Raw genomic sequence first — 23066 nt, forward strand, 5'->3', positions numbered from 1 at the left:
AAGCCAGCAAAGCCATGAGAGCTTGTACTCAAAGTGTACAGTATCATACCATTGTTGAGGGTTGTGTTTATATCATACTATTGTTGAGGGTTGTGTTTATCTAACAATTCCAACCTTCCTTCTCCTTTCAAGTTCTATCTGAAAGAGAATTCAATATTCATTGGTCGTGAATAGGACGAACCAAGTCAAGAAAGCTTCTTCTATAAATAATTATGAACGTGTTGGATGAAAGTCCTATATCGGTTAATTTAGAGAACGATCATGAGTTTATAGTAAAAAAATATTATCTCCATTGATACCAACCCTAATTATGAACGGTTGAATGAAAGTCACACCTAAGTTAATTAAGAGAATGATCCTCAGTTTATAATAAAAAAAATATTATCTCCGAATGGTGCCTCCTTCTAAAATCTCTGTTGGCGCCGATTTTCAAGCAACTCCAATCCCAATCTCGCAGCGTGGTTCAACAAATACGTTGATAAATCCAATGTCCATTCATGAAACTCAGTCATCGCCGATTTGGCTCGCAGTGGCGATTCCGTTGAAGCCCTTCGCGCCTTCTCCGCCATGCGAAAGCTTGCCCTCAGCCCCTACACGCTCCAATTCCCCTGCACCATCAAGTCCTGTTCGGCTCTGTGCGATCTCGTCTCCGGCAGGCAGGCTCACCAGCAAGTGTTTGTCTTCGGCTTTGAGACTGATCTTTTTGTGTCATCTGCTCTATCGGTATGTACTCGAAATGTGGCGAGTTGAAGGATGCACGAGAACTGTTCGACGAAATTCCCCTTCGAAATCTGGTCTCTTGGACGTCAATGATTACTAGGTAATGCTGTGTTTTAAAGCTTAAGTTGATAGATTAAGTGAATTTGAACTTCTATTCACTCGTAGAGTTTAATTTAAGACTCTTATCATGTTTTCTGGAGGAGGAAACACAGATTGAAGATGGCAACAATGTTCCTCTCGACTCAGTCGTCATGGTTTCAGTTTTATCCGCTTGTTCTCAAGTGTCGGGTAAGGGGATCACGGATGGAATCCATGGCTTTGTGGTAAAGAAAGGCTTTGATGGGAGCGTTGGAGTTGGAAACACATTGATGGATGGTATGCAAAATGTGGGCATCCTTTGGTTTCTAGGAAGGTGTTTGATTGTGAGGTCCACGTAGGTTGGAAAGGGGAATGAAACATTTCTTACAAGGGTGTGCAAACCTCTATCTAGTAGACGCATTTTAAAATCGTGAGGCTGACGTCGATACATAACAGACCAAAATGGATAATATCTGCTAGCGGTGGGCTTGAGCTGTTACAAATAGTATCAGAGCCCGTCACTGGGTAGTGTGCCAGCGAGGACGGTGGACCTCAAGGGGATGGATTATAAGATCTCACATCAGTTGGAGAGGGAAATAAAGCATTCCTTATAAGCGTGTGGAAACCTCTCTCTAGTAGACGCATTTTAAAACCGTGAGGCTGATGACAATATGTAACGGGCCAAAACGAACAATATCGGCTAGTGGTGGGTTTGGACTGTTACAAATGATATCAGAGCCAGACACTGGGCAGTGTGCCAGCGAGGACGCTGGGCCCCAAGGGGGATGAATTGTAAGATCTCACATCGAGAGGAGAACGAAGCATTTCTTATAAGTGTGTGGAAACCTCTCTCTAGTAGACGCGTTTTAAAACCAGGAGGCTGATGGCAATACGTAACGGGCCAAACGGACAATATTTGCTAGGGTGGGCTTGAGCTAGGTATCAAATCCAGCCAGACAATGGGCAGTGTGCCAACAGGGACACTGCACCCCAAGGGGGGAGGATTGTGAGATCTCTCATCGGTTGGAGAGGGGAACGAAGCATTCCTCATAAGGGTATAGAAACCTCTCCTTAGTAAACGCGTTTTAAAACCGTGAGGCTGACAACGATACATAACGGGCCAAAAGAGACAATATCTGCTAGCGATGAGTTTAAACTGTTACACCCCGTCGTCATGTTTGCATAAGAAGTACGATAAAGATTGGATTCCCTATTTGTCATTTGATGGAAGATCAAAGGTTACATGTGTCATATGCTTGCCTCCAAAAACTTATCTTGCTAGAAGCTTATAACCTGCTGAAAACTTCTCTGCATATTGTTATCTGCTTAATTTCATTCATCAATGTTCTGAATGCACAACAAATGCTCATAATACATCACAAAAGAGCCAGCTTGAGTATAAATTTCAATTACAGATCACGGTATCGAGTATGTTCGGATCGAATATGGACGTATCCGTTGTTACGCAACTGAAGTTCATGTCAAGAACAACCTCGCCGCCGAAGTTTGTTCGAAATCGTTTCAGCCAATCGCGATATCGGAGAGCGATATGGCTTAAACTTTTCTTTGGTGAATCTAAGGGAACTCTGGAGAGCTCTCTTCTCACTCTTTAGGCAATGTATCTGTTGCTGAAGCTCTTTAATGGCTGCTCTCTTCTGATTGTTTCTCCTAGCTAACTCCTCTTGATGCTGCAGGTTTTCCTCCATGAGCATTGTCACTTGTGAGTTTAGTTCATTACATCTACTCTCCCACTTAGCAATTGTTTCGAACTTGTTCATCCTTTTTTCAGCGCTATCGATCTCGGGACACGCCGTGATTCTTCCATATGTTTTATTGTTGCTTACTTCTTCTCTTATCTTGATCAGGAACTCCTTGTCGAAGATACCATTGAGGCGGAGATCGACATCAGCGGATTGGATATCTGGATGTCTGATATTGTATCGAAATATCTCGGCGTCGGAAGACGAAGACGACGCGGAGTAGACAGTGTTAACAAATATGAACTTTAAATAGTCATATTTTTCAGCCAAGGAATGGTATGATCTGTTGTACTCTTCAAGCATGTATTTGATTTCTAGTTTACTGTTTTGGTAATGCTCATCTTCGTCCAAAAGGGTCACTATGGCCTTCAGTTTCTTGTCTATATCTGAAACAATTGGAACTCGTTATTGTTTCGGTTTTAAAATTTGCAATTTAGTCCCTCGTTTTGGCTGAATCTTCACAAACATCCCTTTATAGATCGACGGTAACGACCCAGATCCATCACTAGTAGATATTGTCATCTTTGGACTTTCCTTTTCGGGCTTTCCTTCAAGGCTTTAAAACGCGTCTGCTAGGGGAAGGTTTCCACGCACTTGTTTTGTTCTCCTCCCCAACCAATGTGTGACATCACAATTCAAATTAGATAGATAGATATGATCTCTTACTTGTTAAGGGATTTTGATCGCTAAGTATGCTACAATGTAATTATTATTGCGACTCTCCATAATGGTATGATATTGTCCACTTTAAGAAGTTCTGCTTTGCTTTGGGCTTCCCAAGAGGCCTCATACCAATGGAGATAGTATTAATCATTCCCTAAATTAGTCGATGTGGGACTCCCTCCCAACAATCCTCAACACTCCTTCCCTCGAACAAAGTACCACATAGAGCCTCCCCTTATCGAGGCTCGACTCCTTTGGAGACTTTTGTTCGACACTGTAGTCACTTTTTGACTACACCTTCGAAGCTCACAATTCTTTGTTCGACATTTGAGGATTCTTTTGACATGACTAAGTTTAGGGAATAGCTCTAATACCTAAACCCTAACCAAAACACCCTTTATAAGTGTGTGGAAACTTTCTCCTAACAGGCGCGTTTTAAAGCCTTGAGGGGAAATCCGAAAGGGAAAAGCCCAAAGAGGACAATATCTGCTAGCGGTGGGCCTGGGTCGTTACATCGACCGTTTGAAAGTATAGAAACTAAATTGAAATCGAGATGGGAGAGAGAAAAAACCTGGATGAATTGGACTGTCTGAGCTGCTTGTATCTGTTAAACAAAGGAGGGTTTGTTTTTCCATTGGAATGTGTTTTGTGAATGCTAACAATTGTGAAGTGAAGGTGTTTGAAAGGCAAGGGACAAAGGCAAAGGGGCATGAGAATCTAGAAGGCTGAAAATGGAGGTAATGGATCTCTTCCCTTTATTTTTATTTATTTTTCTTTTAAAATATCAGTTGTTGTATAAATTAATTTAAATTCAAATTCAATTTTAAATGAAAAATTTATTGCTCCCTTTAATGTTTTGCAAAAAAAAAAAAAAATAATAATAATAATAATAATAATAACAATAATATATATATATATATATATATATATATATATATATATATTTAGCTGATATTTTTCTAGCATTCCTTGGGTATATATACCTATTTTGCTAAGTCGAGAATAGCTTAACAGTTGACTTTTTTCTCGATTTCTACTTGATATTATCCTATTGAAATGCAGCCGAACATATGACATTTAGTACCATTTCAAAGGTCGATAGTTTGATCTTTCACACTTTTGCAACCGTTGAACTAACCAAAAAGATAAAATTCTTCGATATGTATATTTTTGTGAGGGTACTCTTGAGGATTATTGGGAGTGAGTCCCTCTCGTTGGCTAATTTAGGGAATGATNTCCCGATATAGCAGTAAAGGCAAGACGTGTAAGCGGATCAACTCATCAAGTTCCCATTGAAATAGGATCCACACAAGGAAAAGCACTTGCCATTCGTTGGTTATTAGGGGCATCCCGAAAACGTCCGGGTCGAAATATGGCTTTCAAATTAAGTTCCGAATTAGTGGATGCTGCCAAAGGGAGTGGCGATGCCATACGTAAAAAGGAAGAGACTCATAGAATGGCAGAGGCAAATAGAGCTTTTGCACATTTTCGTTAATCCATGAACAGGATCTATATAGACACATAGGCCCATGGATCCATACATCTCGATCGGAAAAGAATCAATAGAAAAAGAAAGAATCGGAATTGATCGATATATTTCTCGAAACAAACGAAAAGGAAACGAAAGACGAAATATAAAATCATGGATCAACTAAGCCAAGCCCTCTCGGGGACTTGTTTAAGAATAAGAAAGAGGAATCTCATGGGGATTCCGTAAATATTCCACTTTCCTAATAGCAACGTGTCTACCGATTCACCAAAGCGGCTTTCTCGACTCGTCGAGATTGAAAAAATATAATTTAAATCAATTTTATTAATTTAATAACCGTTTGATTTTAGAGGATTTCAAACCAATTTAATTATGTATTCGTCGGGATATATATTCTATAATAGTAATAATGATTTCGAGAAAAGAAATAAGGGTTCATAGAATTAAAAAAATACGGTTTTAACTTAATTCACTCATCATTTTAACGTCTCATTAAATTTTTAATAAAATTCAAATAAGGGTTCATAGAATTAAAAAATACGGTTTTAACTTAATTCACTAATGTCATCATTTTAAGAATTTCAGTTTACTATTTGATTAGATATTAAGGAATACATCTCCATTCGTACAAGGTCTTTTGAGGAAGCTTTATGCTTAAAGTTGACAATATCTCCATTATAGGAGGGGAAGCTTTATGCTCAAAGTGAACAATATCATAGTCCCACACAAAAAATATTATTGATTTAATATAGTTTGTTACCATTCTTTTTTTTTTCAAAACCCTGGAAACTCAGTGTACCGTTATTGAATGATTTGCACGGTCGTCAGAGGTNAAAAAAATCCTAAGAAACAATTATCTTATTTTTATTATGTAACAAGAATTTAATTGGTTATTGAGAAGGAAGAAAAATAATTTTAGTTGAATTCAACGGCGGCTCTTAATATTCTCATACATTTTTATCATATGAACTGCCCCTCTTTGCTGCTCTAATTACCCAATTGCCATCGCCTGTGCAATTTTTCTCTATATTTTCTCATTTTGTAATTTTTACGTCATTATTTTTTCCTTTTCTAAACAAATCCTTTTTATTCGATCATTTTTACTCCATTTTTTTTTGTTAGTATATTGTAATATTGGTTTTTTTTTTTTTCATACTAGGTTCACTATTCGACTTTGATCGTTATGGAGTGGTACCATGATCTAGTTCTAGACAGACAGACTTAATTTTAACAGCGGGTATGGTAACAATGAAAATGGCTCCTTCTTTAGTAAGATTATATGAGCAAATGCCGGAACCAAAATATGTTATTGCTATGGGAGCATGTACAATTACAGAAGGGATGTTCAATATCGATTCTTATAATACTATTCGGGGAGTCGATAAGTTAATTCTTGTCGATGTGTATTTGCTAGGTTGTCCACCTAAACCCCGAGGATGCATACAATAATAGAAGCATTTGAGAAAAGCTAGTGTGAAATAGAGAAATCCGTAGATAAAAAGTTCCCACGGAACCAAACCCTTTGACGATGGACTTAAAAAGTCACCTACAGACGCTTTACGCCCAATCATTTCTGAGAGTTGTATGTTGCATTCAAAAAGGATGAATTGCTTTGAATCTATTGATTCTCTCCCAATCAGTTGGACCCCTAAGCTCTCGAGAAGAAATAAAATAATATATCATTTAATGACGTGTCAAATTGTGAAAAATGATATAAAACGTGTTAGCTAAATTATCAAAGCAAATGCCTATGGATTTTTATATTACCTAAACTGCCCTTTAACGAGAAAAAACTAATATAATATTATATGTAAAGTAGACAGACAGAATGTCTTTTTAAGGGTTAATTGAAACAACTTTTTCTGTCATTGTCACATCATTTTAGGTTATTGTCATGTTGACTTTTCATTTCTAATCTCGAGCTAGTTTTGAAATGCCAAGGGTAGTGTTGTAAATTTAAAAAGAATAAAAATATTTTTTAAATAAATGATAAAATTCAACAAAATTTAGCCTGTTTTTTTTAGCTAAGAAAGAAAAATTTCTTAGTAAATGGCATAATTGTAATTTGAGAGGAATGTGAGAGTCAAAAGTTGAAGAAGTTGCCACGTGGGAGTTCGTTACAATTTCAAAGCGCGGGAAAAAGCTTGGAAATGGTCTCTCACTCACACCAATTAAAAATTAGAATTTCCAAATTTTGTTGGGAATTTGGGAGAGGTATAAATACCACAACTCTTCATCTTTGAATTGAATTGTATTACCAAAGCATTTTGCATTTCCCTCTCTCTCTCTCTCTCTCTCTCTCTCGCTCTTTCTTCCATGGCCATCTCAGAATCTCAGACCCGTTCCTCTCTGATTCCTACTTTCCTCTACTCGTCTTCGGCCATTCCGTTCCAGAAGATGCTTCGCTCCAATGATCCTTGTGTATTGCCGTCGCCATCGCCATCTCCGATTGTCGAATCTACACCGAGAAAGGCCTTCGCGATTCCGTCTCCGAGTGAACCGAGAAAGAAACTGGAGATGTATTCGCCGGCTTTCTACGCTGCCTGTGCCGTCGGTGGAAGCCTCAGTTGTGGTCTCACTCACACGGCCGTCACTCCTCTCGATCTCATCAAGTGCAATATGCAGGTGCGTACTGCCTTCTTTAGTTGTATCAGAAAATTTTTAGACGCAAAGAGTAGTTCCTGAAGTAATTCCAGCGAATTTGTTTGGATCTGTACAAACGTATCTCAGAAATGTATGATTACCGAAGTGTTTGTTTTAATTTAGAAAAATTTGAGTGACGTTTATTTATCAATTTGACTTAACTTTTTCTAAATAAATTTTTTAAACCATATATAAATATATTTTTAATATTTTTCTTGCTTGATGGATCGGTGACTTCAATCGGATCGAATTGCTTGCTTGTTTCTAGTATGGATGCTTGATCGTGTCTGGATGATCAAAATATTTAGGCACCAGAATGATAGTAAGATAAATAAATAATTTATGAGGATGTTACAACGAGGGAATCCTGTATGAAATCTCTTAAATAACACATGTAAATAGGCAGACATACATAATGAAATGATGCTCTGTATTTGAAACTTACTAGTCTGTCCTGCCGTTCGAGTGGATTTGCGCTCAACAGAGCTATGTTGAGATTTTAATCAGTAAGACAAAATTGGATTTATGTATTTTACTGTATCATTATTCAACACTGTAGCTCTTTCTTCTTTAAACAGAAATAAAGAAACGAAGACTAATGAGATGGACGTGTCACTCTCTCACATTAGATACAAAAAGAATATTTAAAAAATAAATAAAGAATAAACGTGTAGGAATGGAAGTCTCTGTAATAGTTCAAACTCTCCTTTCTCCTTTTTCTAGAACGTCAACGTTTGACGATTCTTCATATTCTACACCGAACTGTTTGTTGTAGAAACTTGATCCTATAGTTTTAGGAGTCTTTTTAGAGTTCATTCGATCTTTGCAAAACGTATCCAGATATAGAAAATTACTCTGTCTTCTCTGGCATCCAAATAAATGTTAAATCACCACTTAATTTATTGTGAGTTTAGCTTAATTAGTATGTATTCTTGCACAACTAGTTATATGATGAAGAATGAAGGCGGTTTTCTCTCAAATTAAAATAATAATAATAATAATAACGGTCAATTACTTTCTTATATTCATCTTGATATTCTCAGTTCTCAAAATATACTAGATTGTGCCGTGTGTTTATCTTTGGTGGTTAATATCAGGTTGAGATATTTGAGATATTTGTTGAAGGTCCACGATGTGTGTCCTTTTCTATTTTTTGAAATTCATGTTTTTGTTGTTCTTTAATTAAGTTTGTTTGTACATACGCTAGCGTTTCTTCTGAACTGAAATTAATCGGATGACATATTTGATGTTCTTGATCATTATAGGTTGAATACTACATGCACTTTGATGTTTTCTTTTGGATTCACTCACCTTATAATATGCTTCAAATTGTAATAGTTTTTGAAACTTTGCTTTTGTCAGTTGGCAAGATTGCCATTTAGTGATTGTCATCATTTTCAAATGCAATTGTTATCTTATTAACATTGATTTTTCCATTGTAGCAGCTGACATGAGTAGGATATTTATTCTTTCCAACGAATAGTTAAAGTAAAGTATGCTCAAATGTTTGAATATCGTGGCTGTATTTCTACTGTTTTTAACATACTTTTCATCATCAATCAATTTTTATTTCCCTGTGATACTCGACATTTCCATATGTATTCAATTCAGCCAATGCCAACAACATTCTTTTTGTTCAGATTGACCCTGTGAAATACAAGAGCATTTCATCAGGTTTTGGAGTTCTTCTAAAGGAGCAGGGAATCAGGGGCTTTTTCAGGGGTTGGGCGCCAACTTTTCTGGGTTACAGTGCTCAGGGTGCTTGCAAGTATGGTATCTATGAATTCTTTAAGAAATACTATTCCGACATAGCTGGTCCAGAGTATGCAGCAAAGTACAAGACCTTGATCTATCTTGCTGGCTCTGCATCTGCTGAAGTGATTGCAGATGTTGCACTTTGCCCATTTGAAGCTGTTAAAGTTAGAGTTCAAACTCAGCCTGGTTTTGCTAGAGGTCTGTCTGATGGCCTTCCCAAATTCGTCAGATCTGAAGGTGCCCTTGGGTAAGTTCTCACTCTATCATCTTCTGCATTCCTTAGAAGTTCAATTTTTAGGATGATGAATGGATTCAACTAACCGATTAACTTACAAATTTTTAGGATGACGATGTTAGGAATCACTTATCTCCATAATGGTATGATATTGTCTACTTTGAGCATAAGTTCATGCTCTCATGGCTTTGCTTTGGGCTTTGGGCTGCCTCAAAAAGGCTCATACCAATAGGGTTAGTAGATCATTCCCTAAATTAGCTAAGGTGGGACCCACTCCCAACAATCCTCAACAATCCTCCCCTCGAATAAAGTACACTGTAAGTCTCCCCTGAGGCTTATGGAGCTCTCGAACCGCCTCTCCTTAATCGAGGCTTGACTCCTTTCTCTGGAGCTCTCAAACAAAGTCACCCTTTGTTCAACACTTTAGTCAATTTTTTACTGCACGTTCAAGGCTCACAATCTTTGTTCGATATTTGAGGATTCTATTTTCATGACTAAGTTTAGGACATGGTTCTGATACCATATTAGGAAGGATGGATCTCCACAATGATATGATATTGTCCACTTGAACATAAGCTCTTATGGTTTTGCTTTGGGTTTCCTCAAAAGGCTTCCTACCAATGGAGTTAGTATTCCTCACTTATAAACTCATGATCATTCTCTAAATTAGCCAAGACTCACTCCCAACAATCGTGAATAGATGAAGTTTAATTTTACCATTTGGGTTTTATGTACTATCTAATTTGTTCTTGCAGGTTGTACAAGGGTATTGTTCCTCTATGGGGGCGTCAGATCCCATGTAAATTTGTGTTTCCTTTGCAATTATATGACCATCTCCTTTTTTTTCTTTTTTCTTTGCAACACTGATAAGTAAGAAAACAATTACGTTTTTGCAGATACAATGATGAAATTTGCAACATTTGAGAATCTGGTGGAGCTCATCTACAAGCATGTCATTCCCAAGCCAAAGAACGAATGCAGCAGCGCCTTGCAGCTGGGCGTCAGCTTTGCTGGTGGATATATTGCGGGAGTTTCTTGTGCTATAGTTTCTCACCCTGCAGACAATCTGGTCTCTTTTCTCAACAATGCTAAAGGGGCTACCGTTGGTGACGTAAGTATTTTGGACCACCTAAACAGTTCTATAAACATTTTTCTAGAAAGACTAAATTATAACACAATATCACTAAATTTTACATCTATTTCAAAAATACTTTTATTATTTCAAGAATTGTAATATTTCAAAAATTATAATATTATTAGAACTTTTTTCATAAACAGTTTTAAAACTCACCTATAATCTCTTCTAAACTTTCCAATTTTAAAATTTCTATTAAGGTCATTGTTACTAAGCAACTTTTAAAATAATAGATATCTTTTAAACAAATGAAAAATTTTATGGTATTTTTATAATTTATTCTTTCTAAAAACAGTTTTATTTTCGGATTGGTAAATAAATGGCCTGTAAAAATTAATCTCATTTTATATGTTAAAACCAACCTAAGACAAACTTCATTTATTCTGGAAAAGAAAAAAAATAATAAAATAACGTTTTTCCATTGAACTTGTACTAAAAAGCCGAACGCCACGGTATTGGTGCAGGCTGTGAAGAAGCTTGGAGTATGGGGTCTCTTTACACGAGGGCTGCCCCTACGCATAGTCATGATTGGAACCCTCACTGGAGCTCAGTGGGTTATCTACGACGCATTCAAAGTTTTTGTCGGATTGTACGTTTCTTCACTATCCCTCATTTCCATAATTATTGTTATTATTTATTATTCACAATTGTTTTTTTTTATTTTCAACAACTCATATTTGGTCTACTAATGGGTCCTCATCTAATTTTCTTTTCAGGCCAACTACCGGTGGGGTTGCCCCTGCCCCCGCCGCCGCCGCCATTGAACTTCCAAGTGCGTAGGGTGTTGAGTGAATCATTAGCTCTGCCAACATTTGTTACTGTAGAAATGATAATAATAAAAAAAGAACTTCCTCTGCGCTGGATAATAAAAATTATAAAATTAGGGGTGTATAGATTAGGATATTACAATATTGGAAAAGAGTTCATACCCTGCTCTGAAGGTAACAACAGAGCCCTACTTCTATTTTTAGGAGATGATTTGGTTTTCTTAGCCAAGCTCTAAGAATGTCTTTTTAAATTTTGGTAAATGCCGAGTTTTGAAATGGATGTGATTAGAATGATTATTACTATTACTACTACTACTATGTTATGATGTTTTTAATGCTACTATATCCCTTCAAGGTAATTTAGAAATAAAACAATAATAATAATAATAATAATAATATGTAATTGGATTAAATTACAAAATGTAATTTAAAATGAAAAAAACCTGTGAATCCAAGCAAAGGGAAATAACAGAATAAATGCAATTTCCGATATTAAATCTTTTTAACTTAAGAAATAACAAATAAAAGATACTATTTTTCTTCAAAATAACTTTTTCCCTTTTTTTTTAGAAAAAAAAAGGGACATTCAAAATAAATATATTCCAAACTCTTTCAAACTAAGATAAAAGGTAAAACAATCAAGAGATCAAAGATTCAATTCACTCCCTCCACATATTGTAAGGAAAAATAATTTTAAAAAAAATTAAATAAATGAGTAACAACACAAAACAGCAAGCAAAGATGGAAACGTAATATAACACGCAAATATTAATCCATAGAGGTATTCCCCCTAGAAAAAAAGATTAGAGATTACTACAATTTATGTATAACTTTTATTATTATTCAACTCTAAAAAGACAATAAAAGAACTGACATAAAAAAGACAATATTGTTTTTTTCTTCCTTTTTTCTACTATTGACTAAAAAAGAAAAACAATATTGTTATAAGAGCAAAATAGGTGTAAAAGTAGACTTGAAGTCATTTATGCAAATAAGAAAACAATATTGTTATAAGAGCAAAATAGGTGCAAATAATAAGACTCCTAAATTTACTTTAGTAAACTTTTTTTTCTTTTTTTACTGAGTAGATTTGAAGCTCCGACCTCAAGGATCAGAGGAGACATCAATTATCGTTGAGAGAGTTACGTGATTAAAAAAAAAATGTAACTGAATTTCAATAACCCTGTTAAATGGGTGCAAAAGTAGGTAAATGTAAAAACAAATAGGTATAACAAAAACCATGAGAACTAAGTGTTTCCTATGTACTTGTTTATTTCAACCAAATTAGATACTAAACAAACACAACTTCAACCTTCACAGAAGACTAGAAATCAAAACAAATAAAGAAGAAGCAGAGACTAACAAACACATCGGGAAAAAAAAGATGAGAATCTTGTAAATAAATGTAAGAGAATCAAATAGAAAATTGAATGTGCACAAACAAGTATATGTAACACCGCAAAGAACATAAAAGATAAGCTAAAAAGAGAATTACCATGAAAAAGAAAAAGGAGGATACACAGCGTAGTAAATATAGACCACTAATTTCAAAGCACTAGCTAATAAAATCAAGTGATTTTCGAACGCACTAANTTTTTTAGAAAAAAAAAGGGACATTCAAAATAAATATATTCCAAACTCTTTCAAACTAAGATAAAAGGTAAAACAATCAAGAGATCAAAGATTCAATTCACTCCCTCCACATATTGTAAGGAAAAATAATTTTAAAAAAAATTAAATAAATGAGTAACAACACAAAACAGCAAGCAAAGATGGAAACGTAATATAACACGCAAATATTAATCCATAGAGGTATTCCCCCTAGAAAAAAAGATTAGAGATTACTACAATTTATGTATAACTTTTATTATTATTCAACTCTAAAAAGACAATAAAAGAACTGACATAAAAAAGACAATATTGTTTTTTTCTTCCTTTTTTCTACTATTGACTAAAAAAGAAAAACAATATTGTTATAAGAGCAAAATAGGTGTAAAAGTAGACTTGAAGTCATTTATGCAAATAAGAAAACAATATTGTTATAAGAGCAAAATAGGTGCAAATAATAAGACTCCTAAATTTACTTTAGTAAACTTTTTTTTCTTTTTTTACTGAGTAGATTTGAAGCTCCGACCTCAAGGATCAGAGGAGACATCAATTATCGTTGAGAGAGTTACGTGATTAAAAAAAAAATGTAACTGAATTTCAATAACCCTGTTAAATGGGTGCAAAAGTAGGTAAATGTAAAAACAAATAGGTATAACAAAAACCATGAGAACTAAGTGTTTCCTATGTACTTGTTTATTTCAACCAAATTAGATACTAAACAAACACAACTTCAACCTTCACAGAAGACTAGAAATCAAAACAAATAAAGAAGAAGCAGAGACTAACAAACACATCGGGAAAAAAAAGATGAGAATCTTGTAAATAAATGTAAGAGAATCAAATAGAAAATTGAATGTGCACAAACAAGTATATGTAACACCGCAAAGAACATAAAAGATAAGCTAAAAAGAGAATTACCATGAAAAAGAAAAAGGAGGATACACAGCGTAGTAAATATAGACCACTAATTTCAAAGCACTAGCTAATAAAATCAAGTGATTTTCGAACGCACTAAAACAGCTACTAGCTGCTATATTGGGATAAGATTCAAATCCTTAAAAGAAAACAAGTATTGCCAGCTCTAAGAATGCAATGGAACTTTAAGCATGTTAAGTGATTCACTGCACAATTTCGAGACGTAAATCAAAATTGTTTCAGAGATAAAGACGGTTGATAACATTCAAATTAGCCACAAAATACTGAATTTTGCGCAATTATGTTCAGACATCATAAATTATAGTAGATAGAATAATACATGACATAATCTTAAGTAAACTTATGCAAACTGAAGTAAATGTATTTTACCTTTCATATAACAAAGCTAAAAAACAAAATAACAAGTGATTTGTTATCTTTCCATTTGAATCATTCTTCCTCGAGTATTTCTAATTCTAGTAGTTGCAAAATTGCAAAATTTTCAGCTTTACCTTTTAAAAACAGTATTTCCTTTAATATTATTCATTATGAAGGGTAAATTCCTCCTCACATTGAATATCTTCTTTATTGAGAACTATACTCGTTATTCTTGAGTCTGTCTTATCAAACGTCGGTCGCTAAATCTCTCTATATTCCAATTCTTTTGAGCTTTAGTTAAGAGTCAACATTTTGTTGCTATGAAATGTTTTTTATGTGATTTGGGTGGAGAATATACTTCAAGTACCTTCTCTGACCTTTTTTTGCTTCTGATGGCACTATATGTCAAACATCTTATACATATACTCCCGTACAAAATGGAGTGGCTGAAAGAAAGTATAGACATTTATAGTTGAAACTGATCGTTCTCTTTCATTATCTGCTTACATTCCTAGTAAATTCTGTGGAGAGGCAAGTTCTAATTGATGCTTATTTAATTAATAGAATTCCAACTCTTCTTCACTCAGACTCGTCGCCGTTTTAAAATTTATATCGTCTTGCACCTTATTATTCTTCTGTGCATGTATTTGGCTCCACTCGTTTTGCTCTTCTTCTTCATACAGAACGAGATAAACTCTCCTTTCAGTCCGCTAATTGTGTCTTTTTAGGTTATGGTATAGGTCAAAAGGCGATAACATTGCTTTGATCCTGTAACTCAAAAATAATTTGTTTCTCCTCATGTTAAACTTGTTGAGCAGATCCCTATTTTTCAATTTCAACTAATTCTCATACTATGCTTCAACCTGGTCTCATTCACATAGATCCTTTCTCTTCAGCTACTGATTTTCAATTACCTCTTCTTATTCACTAAATTCTAGTTCAGATTATAGTTCTTGCCAATTAACACTGGCGATGCAGTAAATGATGGTAATACAACCACCAGCATCCTCTTGAGAGTGTGGAGTGTGGATCAACCTCATTATCCAAAACGTTCTCGCAAGTCCATAAAGCTACCAAAATTTGTTTACTCGTGTTATTCTTACTTTTTTGTTTCTGTTTTAACGTCTATTCATCATCTTCTTGAGCTTCTATCCTATCGTGAGGCATTTAGAGATCCTTTGTGGAAAAAGGCTATGGCCAAGGAACTAAAGCATAAGATACCTATGGAGAAATCAGGATCTATATAATACATGATTAGGCGGCTTTTCTATCGTCTGGTTTGCTAGGTTTATAATTTTTTTTTTTTTTAAATGATCGAAGGAAAACATAATTCGTTCTCCAACCTCTCTCTGTTATTTATGATCACACAGACAACAAGAAACAGAACATACTTAAAGCACACGGTTCTATAATCCTCAGTTTACTAAGGAAATGAAATTCTGGCATTCCAAACAATAGCAACATACAAATTTACAAAATGTTAATGATGCAACTCACAAAGATTTTTCTATTCCTAGTAAGTAACATTTTCCATTGCTGTTAGATCTAACTAAATCGTCGATCATAATGTAATAACAAGTAGAGGCATCTATCAGTGAAGATCCAACAATATCGTCGATCATGAGTAATAACAAATGGAAGAATCTAGCAGGACTATTTCATGTAATTTCTTTCTATTGAAAAACATCATATATATATATATATATATATATATAGATATATATATATATATATCACTGAGAAAAACTAGTGAAGTGCAATGGAAGATCAACTAATGGAATCGTATCAGTACCTTCGCAGGAAAATTAATATACACAGGAGATATATTTACAAAAGCACCGGAAAAGAAAAGAAAATATCAAGATCAGAATAATCCTTCGCAACGTAAGACGAACTAAAAGCGTTACCAGGAGAATGAAAGAGAAGCTCTCGAATGGAACGGCCGTAGGGAAATCGGACGGCATCGTCTTCTCCTTCTATTAGTTCCATCAGCATCAATGGAGTCGGTAAATGGATCGATACTCCGCCATTAACGATCGGTATATCGCGTGCGAATCCTTTCCCTCGCTCCGGAACTCCCGCTACAAAATGAGCACTTCAAACTCCGAAACTTTCATTATTCACTCCTTTTATACCCCAATTTCTCGTACTGTCCCAGAATAGAAATTCTTATTAAATGGGCCGTATAGATACTTTCACTCGTGGCCCAGTAAAGTTATAAAGTGGGCCTACATCAAAACGGGCCCACCCATAACCTCTTAATAGCCTGTAAATGGCTAGATATTAATAAATCTCGAAAATAACTATTAAATTCTTTTAGGTTTTTTTTTTTTTTTTTTTTTTTTTTAATTTTAAGAGTATTATTGAAACTTTTAAAGTTTAGGCTTGTACGTGCGGTCTACACTGTCATAATTATTTCTATCTTCTCTTTGTCGGGCCAACGATACTCATTCCAACAAGTAGCTGGGCGGAGAACATGAATTCAAGATCAAATTTGGGTGAGTTTCTCGTTTCTAGTTTGATTTATGATTTTTTTTTGTGTGCGCGTTTCTTAGCATAACCCACGAAATTCTTAGACCGTGTTGTAGGATATCCATAGCATTTGAACATTTGATCGGTCTTGGTGATTCCTTGAAGATTATTGGAAATGAGTCTCACGTTGGCTAATTAAAGAAGATGATAGTAAGAAATACATCTTCATTGGTAGAGTCGTGATTTCTAACGTGAAACACCAAAGGGTTGAGTCGTTTTTAAGTAAGGTTGGGTGAGTAACGTTCGATATAACATCCTCTAAACTTAGTGGGTCATATGTCCTATGTTTTGATAAACTTAATTTCATTCTAACTATGAGTAATAATAGTGATCAGAAACGACTCAGACCCACCGCTAGTAGATATTGTCTTCTTTGGGCTTTTCCTTTCGAGCTTCCTCTCAAGGCTTTTAAAACGTGTCTGCTAGGGGAAGGTTTCCAGACGCTTATAAAGGGTGTTTTGTTCTCCTCCCCAACCAATGTGGGACATCACAATCATGCTCTTAAATATATACACATTGAAATCTTGTTATCGAGCTTGAACAAATCTAAGAAAATGCCATCTGTTTGCAAAAAAAAAAAAAAAAAAAAAAAAAAAAAAAAAAAAAAAAAAAAAAAAAAAAAAAAAATGATGAATAACCTAGAAACTTTAAGAAAACGTAAGAACTTATATCTAAGAAAACCCATTTGTTTGCAAAGAAATTATAGTTGATAGTGGCACGACACGATAATGACATCATGGATAAAATAGGAGAGTATGTGTAAGAACTTAGTTCGAGAAGATACCGTCCATAAAAAAACAGTAACGATAGTGACCAGATGTTTTGGACACAACATAGATCATGCGCTCGAATATGTATACATTGAAATCATGTAATTGAGCTTGAATTAAGTTCTCGATGTCACGATGAATAACCTAGAAACTTTAAGAAAACGTAAGAACTTATATCTAAGAAAACCCATTTGTTTGCAAAGAAATTATAGTTGATAGTGGCACGACCATGTGTGTTTGAGAGTTACCGTAGGTCATGCTCTCGAGACTTAGTTTGCACTAGGTCTTTAACGATAATGACATCACGGATAAAACAGGAAAGTACGTGTAAGAACTTCATCCAAGAAGATACCGTCCATAAGAAACAGTAACGACAGTGACCAGATTTAGGGGTTATAATGGATCGAGCTTTCAGTACTCGAAAATATTATGATCTAGCTTGAACCAAGTCATCGATGACGTACTTCTTTAAATGAGTGTTTCGGGATGTCAATGATTGCGTAAATACAATGTATACTGTTCCATTTTCAACGTGTTATAAAGCTGTATTGGATGAGAGAATAATGAGTAACTTGTGAAGGACCAGCACTCAATGCCAAGTGGCCATGTCGTTGGCTAGAGGTGTATGATAAATAGTTTTGTTGAAAAATAATTAAAATCAATTTTGAATAATAATAATTTATTGTTTATCACGAATATCCACGATAGTATAATATTGTCCACTTTAAGCATAAGCTCTGGTGACTTTGCTCTTGGAGAAGATTCTTCACTTATAAACCCATGATCTTCTACTAAATTAACCAATGTGGGACTCACTCTCAATAATCCTCAACAATCCTCCTCTCAAACAAAGTACACTATAAGTCTCCCCTAAGGCTTATGAAGCTCTCNACACGATAATGACATCATGGATAAAATAGGAGAGTATGTGTAAGAACTTAGTTCGAGAAGATACCGTCCATAAAAAAACAGTAACGATAGTGACCAGATGTTTTGGACACAACATAGATCATGCGCTCGAATATGTATACATTGAAATCATGTAATTGAGCTTGAATTAAGTTCTCGATGTCACGATGAATAACCTAGAAACTTTAAGAAAACGTAAGAACTTATATCTAAGAAAACCCATTTGTTTGCAAAGAAATTATAGTTGATAGTGGCACGACCATGTGTGTTTGAGAGTTACCGTAGGTCATGCTCTCGAGACTTAGTTTGCACTAGGTCTTTAACGATAATGACATCACGGATAAAACAGGAAAGTACGTGTAAGAACTTCATCCAAGAAGATACCGTCCATAAGAAACAGTAACGACAGTGACCAGATTTAGGGGTTATAATGGATCGAGCTTTCAGTACTCGAAAATATTATGATCTAGCTTGAACCAAGTCATCGATGACGTACTTCTTTAAATGAGTGTTTCGGGATGTCAATGATTGCGTAAATACAATGTATACTGTTCCATTTTCAACGTGTTATAAAGCTGTATTGGATGAGAGAATAATGAGTAACTTGTGAAGGACCAGCACTCAATGCCAAGTGGCCATGTCGTTGGCTAGAGGTGTATGATAAATAGTTTTGTTGAAAAATAATTAAAATCAATTTTGAATAATAATAATTTATTGTTTATCACGAATATCCACGATAGTATAATATTGTCCACTTTAAGCATAAGCTCTGGTGACTTTGCTCTTGGAGAAGATTCTTCACTTATAAACCCATGATCTTCTACTAAATTAACCAATGTGGGACTCACTCTCAATAATCCTCAACAATCCTCCTCTCAAACAAAGTACACTATAAGTCTCCCCTAAGGCTTATGAAGCTCTCGAAGCTCTCGAATAGCCTCTCCTTAATCGAGGCTCGACTCCTTTCTCTAGAGCCCTCGGACAAAGTACACTCTTTGTTCGACACTTTAGTCCCTTTTGACTACACCTTCGAGGTTCACAATTCTTCGTTCGATATTTGAGGATTCTATTGTCATGACTAAGTTTAGGGCATGACTCTGATACCATGTTAGGAATCACTGATCTCCAGAATGGTATGATATTGTCCACTTTGAGTATAAGCTCTCGTGTTGAAGAAGAACACACTTTGAAGATCACTCATGGTGAACAATCTGGAGGAAGGAGTCAAAGTCGTGGGAGCTTTAGAGGCAGAGGAAGGGGACGAGGCAAACAAACCTTCAAAAGGCCTCATATCAATGGAGCTAATAGTATANACAGTAACGACAGTGACCAGATTTAGGGGTTATAATGGATCGAGCTTTCAGTACTCGAAAATATTATGATCTAGCTTGAACCAAGTCATCGATGACGTACTTCTTTAAATGAGTGTTTCGGGATGTCAATGATTGCGTAAATACAATGTATACTGTTCCATTTTCAACGTGTTATAAAGCTGTATTGGATGAGAGAATAATGAGTAACTTGTGAAGGACCAGCACTCAATGCCAAGTGGCCATGTCGTTGGCTAGAGGTGTATGATAAATAGTTTTGTTGAAAAATAATTAAAATCAATTTTGAATAATAATAATTTATTGTTTATCACGAATATCCACGATAGTATAATATTGTCCACTTTAAGCATAAGCTCTGGTGACTTTGCTCTTGGAGAAGATTCTTCACTTATAAACCCATGATCTTCTACTAAATTAACCAATGTGGGACTCACTCTCAATAATCCTCAACAATCCTCCTCTCAAACAAAGTACACTATAAGTCTCCCCTAAGGCTTATGAAGCTCTCGAAGCTCTCGAATAGCCTCTCCTTAATCGAGGCTCGACTCCTTTCTCTAGAGCCCTCGGACAAAGTACACTCTTTGTTCGACACTTTAGTCCCTTTTGACTACACCTTCGAGGTTCACAATTCTTCGTTCGATATTTGAGGATTCTATTGTCATGACTAAGTTTAGGGCATGACTCTGATACCATGTTAGGAATCACTGATCTCCAGAATGGTATGATATTGTCCACTTTGAGTATAAGCTCTCGTGTTGAAGAAGAACACACTTTGAAGATCACTCATGGTGAACAATCTGGAGGAAGGAGTCAAAGTCGTGGGAGCTTTAGAGGCAGAGGAAGGGGACGAGGCAAACAAACCTTCAAAAGGCCTCATATCAATGGAGCTAATAGTATACCTCACTTATAAACCCATGATCTTCCACTAAACTAACCAATGTGAGAAGCGGTGCTTTACAATGGTTCGAGATTGCTTATCTCTAACTCGTGAACGTAGTTGATACAAAGCTATATGTTAACACCCCATTTTTCCGATTCAACAGTTCGATCTACGATTTATCATTTACGAACATTGACAAGATCCTTCCATTAAACAGCACCTTCTGATGATATAGCCTTAAAGTTAAGGGCAAGGTTCAAACGAAAAAAAGGTTTACGGTGGATACTTAGACATCTTGAGACGAGGTAGGGCGCAGTAAGTGACGAAATGCTTCAGGGAGACGAAAATAAGCTAGATCCGAAGATTCTCGACTAGGTCAACCTTTCAAACTGTTGGTGAATCTGTGGGTAGGCAAGAGACAACCTTCCTCGAATTTTAAATTCATTTATGATTTCATGCTTTTATTCAGATATAGTCTCGGTTTATTTATGTATCACGAATGTCACGTTAAATAATTAAATCCATAATTTTCGGCATGTGGGAGGGTTATTTATTTTGCTATTTTATTTTGTATACATAAATTATTAAAACCCATGTTTTTTTCATTAAAAATCCCTAATTATTATTTATTTAAACTTAATGAATCTTGCATTGATTTTAAATATTACGATATTGCTAAATATGATTTGGTACGAGAAGATCCTACCAATATTAAAGATTTTTAAATAATATTATATATATATATATATATATATATATTAAATAATTCCAAAGAAAGAGAGTAAAATTACCAATTTAGCCCAAGTGTCAATTTAATCATCAGACTTAGTTTTAATTAATTCTATAATTTCAAAATTATTATCATTTTTTTGCCAATTTGTCCGAAAATTCTCTATTTTCTTAATAAATTGAAAATGGATAAATTATTGGAGAAAAAGAAAAACTCCGAATCTTTCAAATTTATTTTTTAAATTTTTGTAATTTTGAAAATGGCTAAATTTCATAAAAAAGAGCAATAATTAAAAAATAAAAATAAATAAATAAAAAAACTTGAATTTTTTTTAAGAAAATACTTTTATTCTTTAAAATATTTATATCCCGAGCTTGCATACATATTCCAAAGCTACCTTTAAAGTAGAAATTCATTAAACGTTTAGACTCGTCTTAATGACCTAAAATAATGTACAGACGACTATGCATACTGTCTGTCAAATTAAAGTCGAAATAACGATTTTTAGGCAAGTAAACTTTTCGTCCAACATTCTAATGATTTTTTTTTTAATTTTAAATTTAATTTTAAAATATTTATGAAAAGTCAAATTATGGCGTACACGATACTTGGGCTTCGGTAGGTAGATATTTTTCTCGGCATCTGTCTTTTAAGTCATTAATTTCGTTGTTCACATTTTTTTCTAGAACTTCATTTTTTAAAAAACTTCAATTGGTACCAGCCTTTTGCTCAATTTCTCGTGGGGTCAGATTCCGATCAATATGAGTCAAGGGAATGACCCCGAAATAACTTAGACTAGACCTCTTCTGCTGCATCGAGAGAAAATTTCAATTCTAATTCTTAATTACTCGTTGTTACGTTGTTACCAATAACTAGCAAATCTAGAAATCGATCACTGATCCGTCTATAAGACAGACCTCAATAGAAAATCGAGTAAAAAATATTACAAATTTTTTTAAAAATATATTTTTGAATAATTGGCAAAATTGGAAGGTGTTTTATTTATTTATTTATTTATTTAATACAATCGAGCATGAAATTTTAAAATCATAAAAGACTAAATTACTAATTTAAATGTTAACCCATAAATAATATTTATATTATATTAACAAAGCACCTAATTGGTTGGATTGTTTTCTCCACGTCAGGGATTTTATTGTAAATTCCTATTTTAAATAAAATTATATTTTATTTAGTGGGGGGTGGTACGTCGCCTAATACCTGACAAAATTTGCCAGACTATAACCACTTCCCCCACTCTCTAATTTAATATTTATTTAATTTTTTAAATTATTTATTTTTCTCCTTTTTGCCCTCACATGACAATACAATTTTTAATTATCATTAACCAATCAAAATCCTCCATTTAATTATAATTTAATTAATTAATACAATAATGATTAATTATGTCTAATAATCAAATTTCCATTACATAACGCTTAAAAAAACGTGTTTACCATTTTTTTTTAAATTATATTGAATTTTTAAATAGAATATCTTTTTAATTATATGTTAAAAATAATCAAAATTCTCCATTTTCAAAAACTAAAATATTATATTTATAGTTTCCTCTGTCCCTCGGGACCATCAAGGTATAGTACGTGAATATTCACTTTGTCTATCGATTACGTCTTTCGACCTGATCTTAAGCTCTAACTCATTCTCCATAGACGAACCTTGAGGAGGAACCCTTAAATTCGTGGGACATTGGATTCTCACTAATATTCGTGTTACTCAAACCGACATTCTCGTTTCCAATTCGTCCACT

The 23066-nt window shown here is 34.6% G+C and overlaps 2 protein-coding genes across 2 annotated transcripts; one reads left to right on the forward strand and one right to left on the reverse strand.

Moving 5' to 3' along the window:
* Positions 1-2068: 2068 nt before the first annotated feature.
* LOC111792164 lies at positions 2069-3966 on the reverse strand. The gene is made up of 2 exons (XM_023673499.1): positions 3793-3966; positions 2069-2944 (listed from the first exon to the last, which is right to left on the reverse strand). Exons 1-2 carry the CDS (start codon positions 3854-3856, stop codon positions 2280-2282), a joined length of 729 nt encoding a protein of 242 aa, XP_023529267.1. The 5' UTR covers positions 3857-3966; the 3' UTR covers positions 2069-2279.
* A 3015-nt stretch (positions 3967-6981) lies between these two features.
* On the forward strand, positions 6982-11544 carry LOC111792162 (mitochondrial phosphate carrier protein 3, mitochondrial-like). The gene is made up of 6 exons (XM_023673497.1): positions 6982-7335; positions 8994-9355; positions 10099-10142; positions 10240-10454; positions 10943-11067; positions 11195-11544. Exons 1-6 carry the CDS (start codon positions 7027-7029, stop codon positions 11256-11258), a joined length of 1119 nt encoding a protein of 372 aa, XP_023529265.1. The 5' UTR covers positions 6982-7026; the 3' UTR covers positions 11259-11544.
* The last annotated feature ends 11522 nt before the right edge of the window (positions 11545-23066 follow it).

Source organism: Cucurbita pepo, chromosome LG04 (genome assembly GCF_002806865.2).
Source record: "Cucurbita pepo subsp. pepo cultivar mu-cu-16 chromosome LG04, ASM280686v2, whole genome shotgun sequence".
Lineage (NCBI taxonomy): Eukaryota > Viridiplantae > Streptophyta > Magnoliopsida > Cucurbitales > Cucurbitaceae > Cucurbita > Cucurbita pepo.

What these genes read in the sequence shown, in the direction of transcription:
- LOC111792164 (XM_023673499.1), bottom strand. Translation starts at nt 3,856, where the DNA reads ATGGAAAAACAAACCCTCCTTTGTTTAACAGATACAAGCAGCTCAGAC. An exon ending in AGACAGTCCAATTCATCCAG is followed by an intron (nt 2,945 to 3,792) that starts GTTTTTTCTCTC and finishes CAATTGTTTCAG; the next exon opens with ATATAGACAAGAAACTGAAG.
- LOC111792162 (XM_023673497.1), top strand. Translation starts at nt 7,027, where the DNA reads ATGGCCATCTCAGAATCTCAGACCCGTTCCTCTCTGATTCCTACTTTC. An exon ending in TCATCAAGTGCAATATGCAG is followed by an intron (nt 7,336 to 8,993) that starts GTGCGTACTGCC and finishes CTTTTTGTTCAG; the next exon opens with ATTGACCCTGTGAAATACAA. An exon ending in AAGGGGCTACCGTTGGTGAC is followed by an intron (nt 10,455 to 10,942) that starts GTAAGTATTTTG and finishes GTATTGGTGCAG; the next exon opens with GCTGTGAAGAAGCTTGGAGT.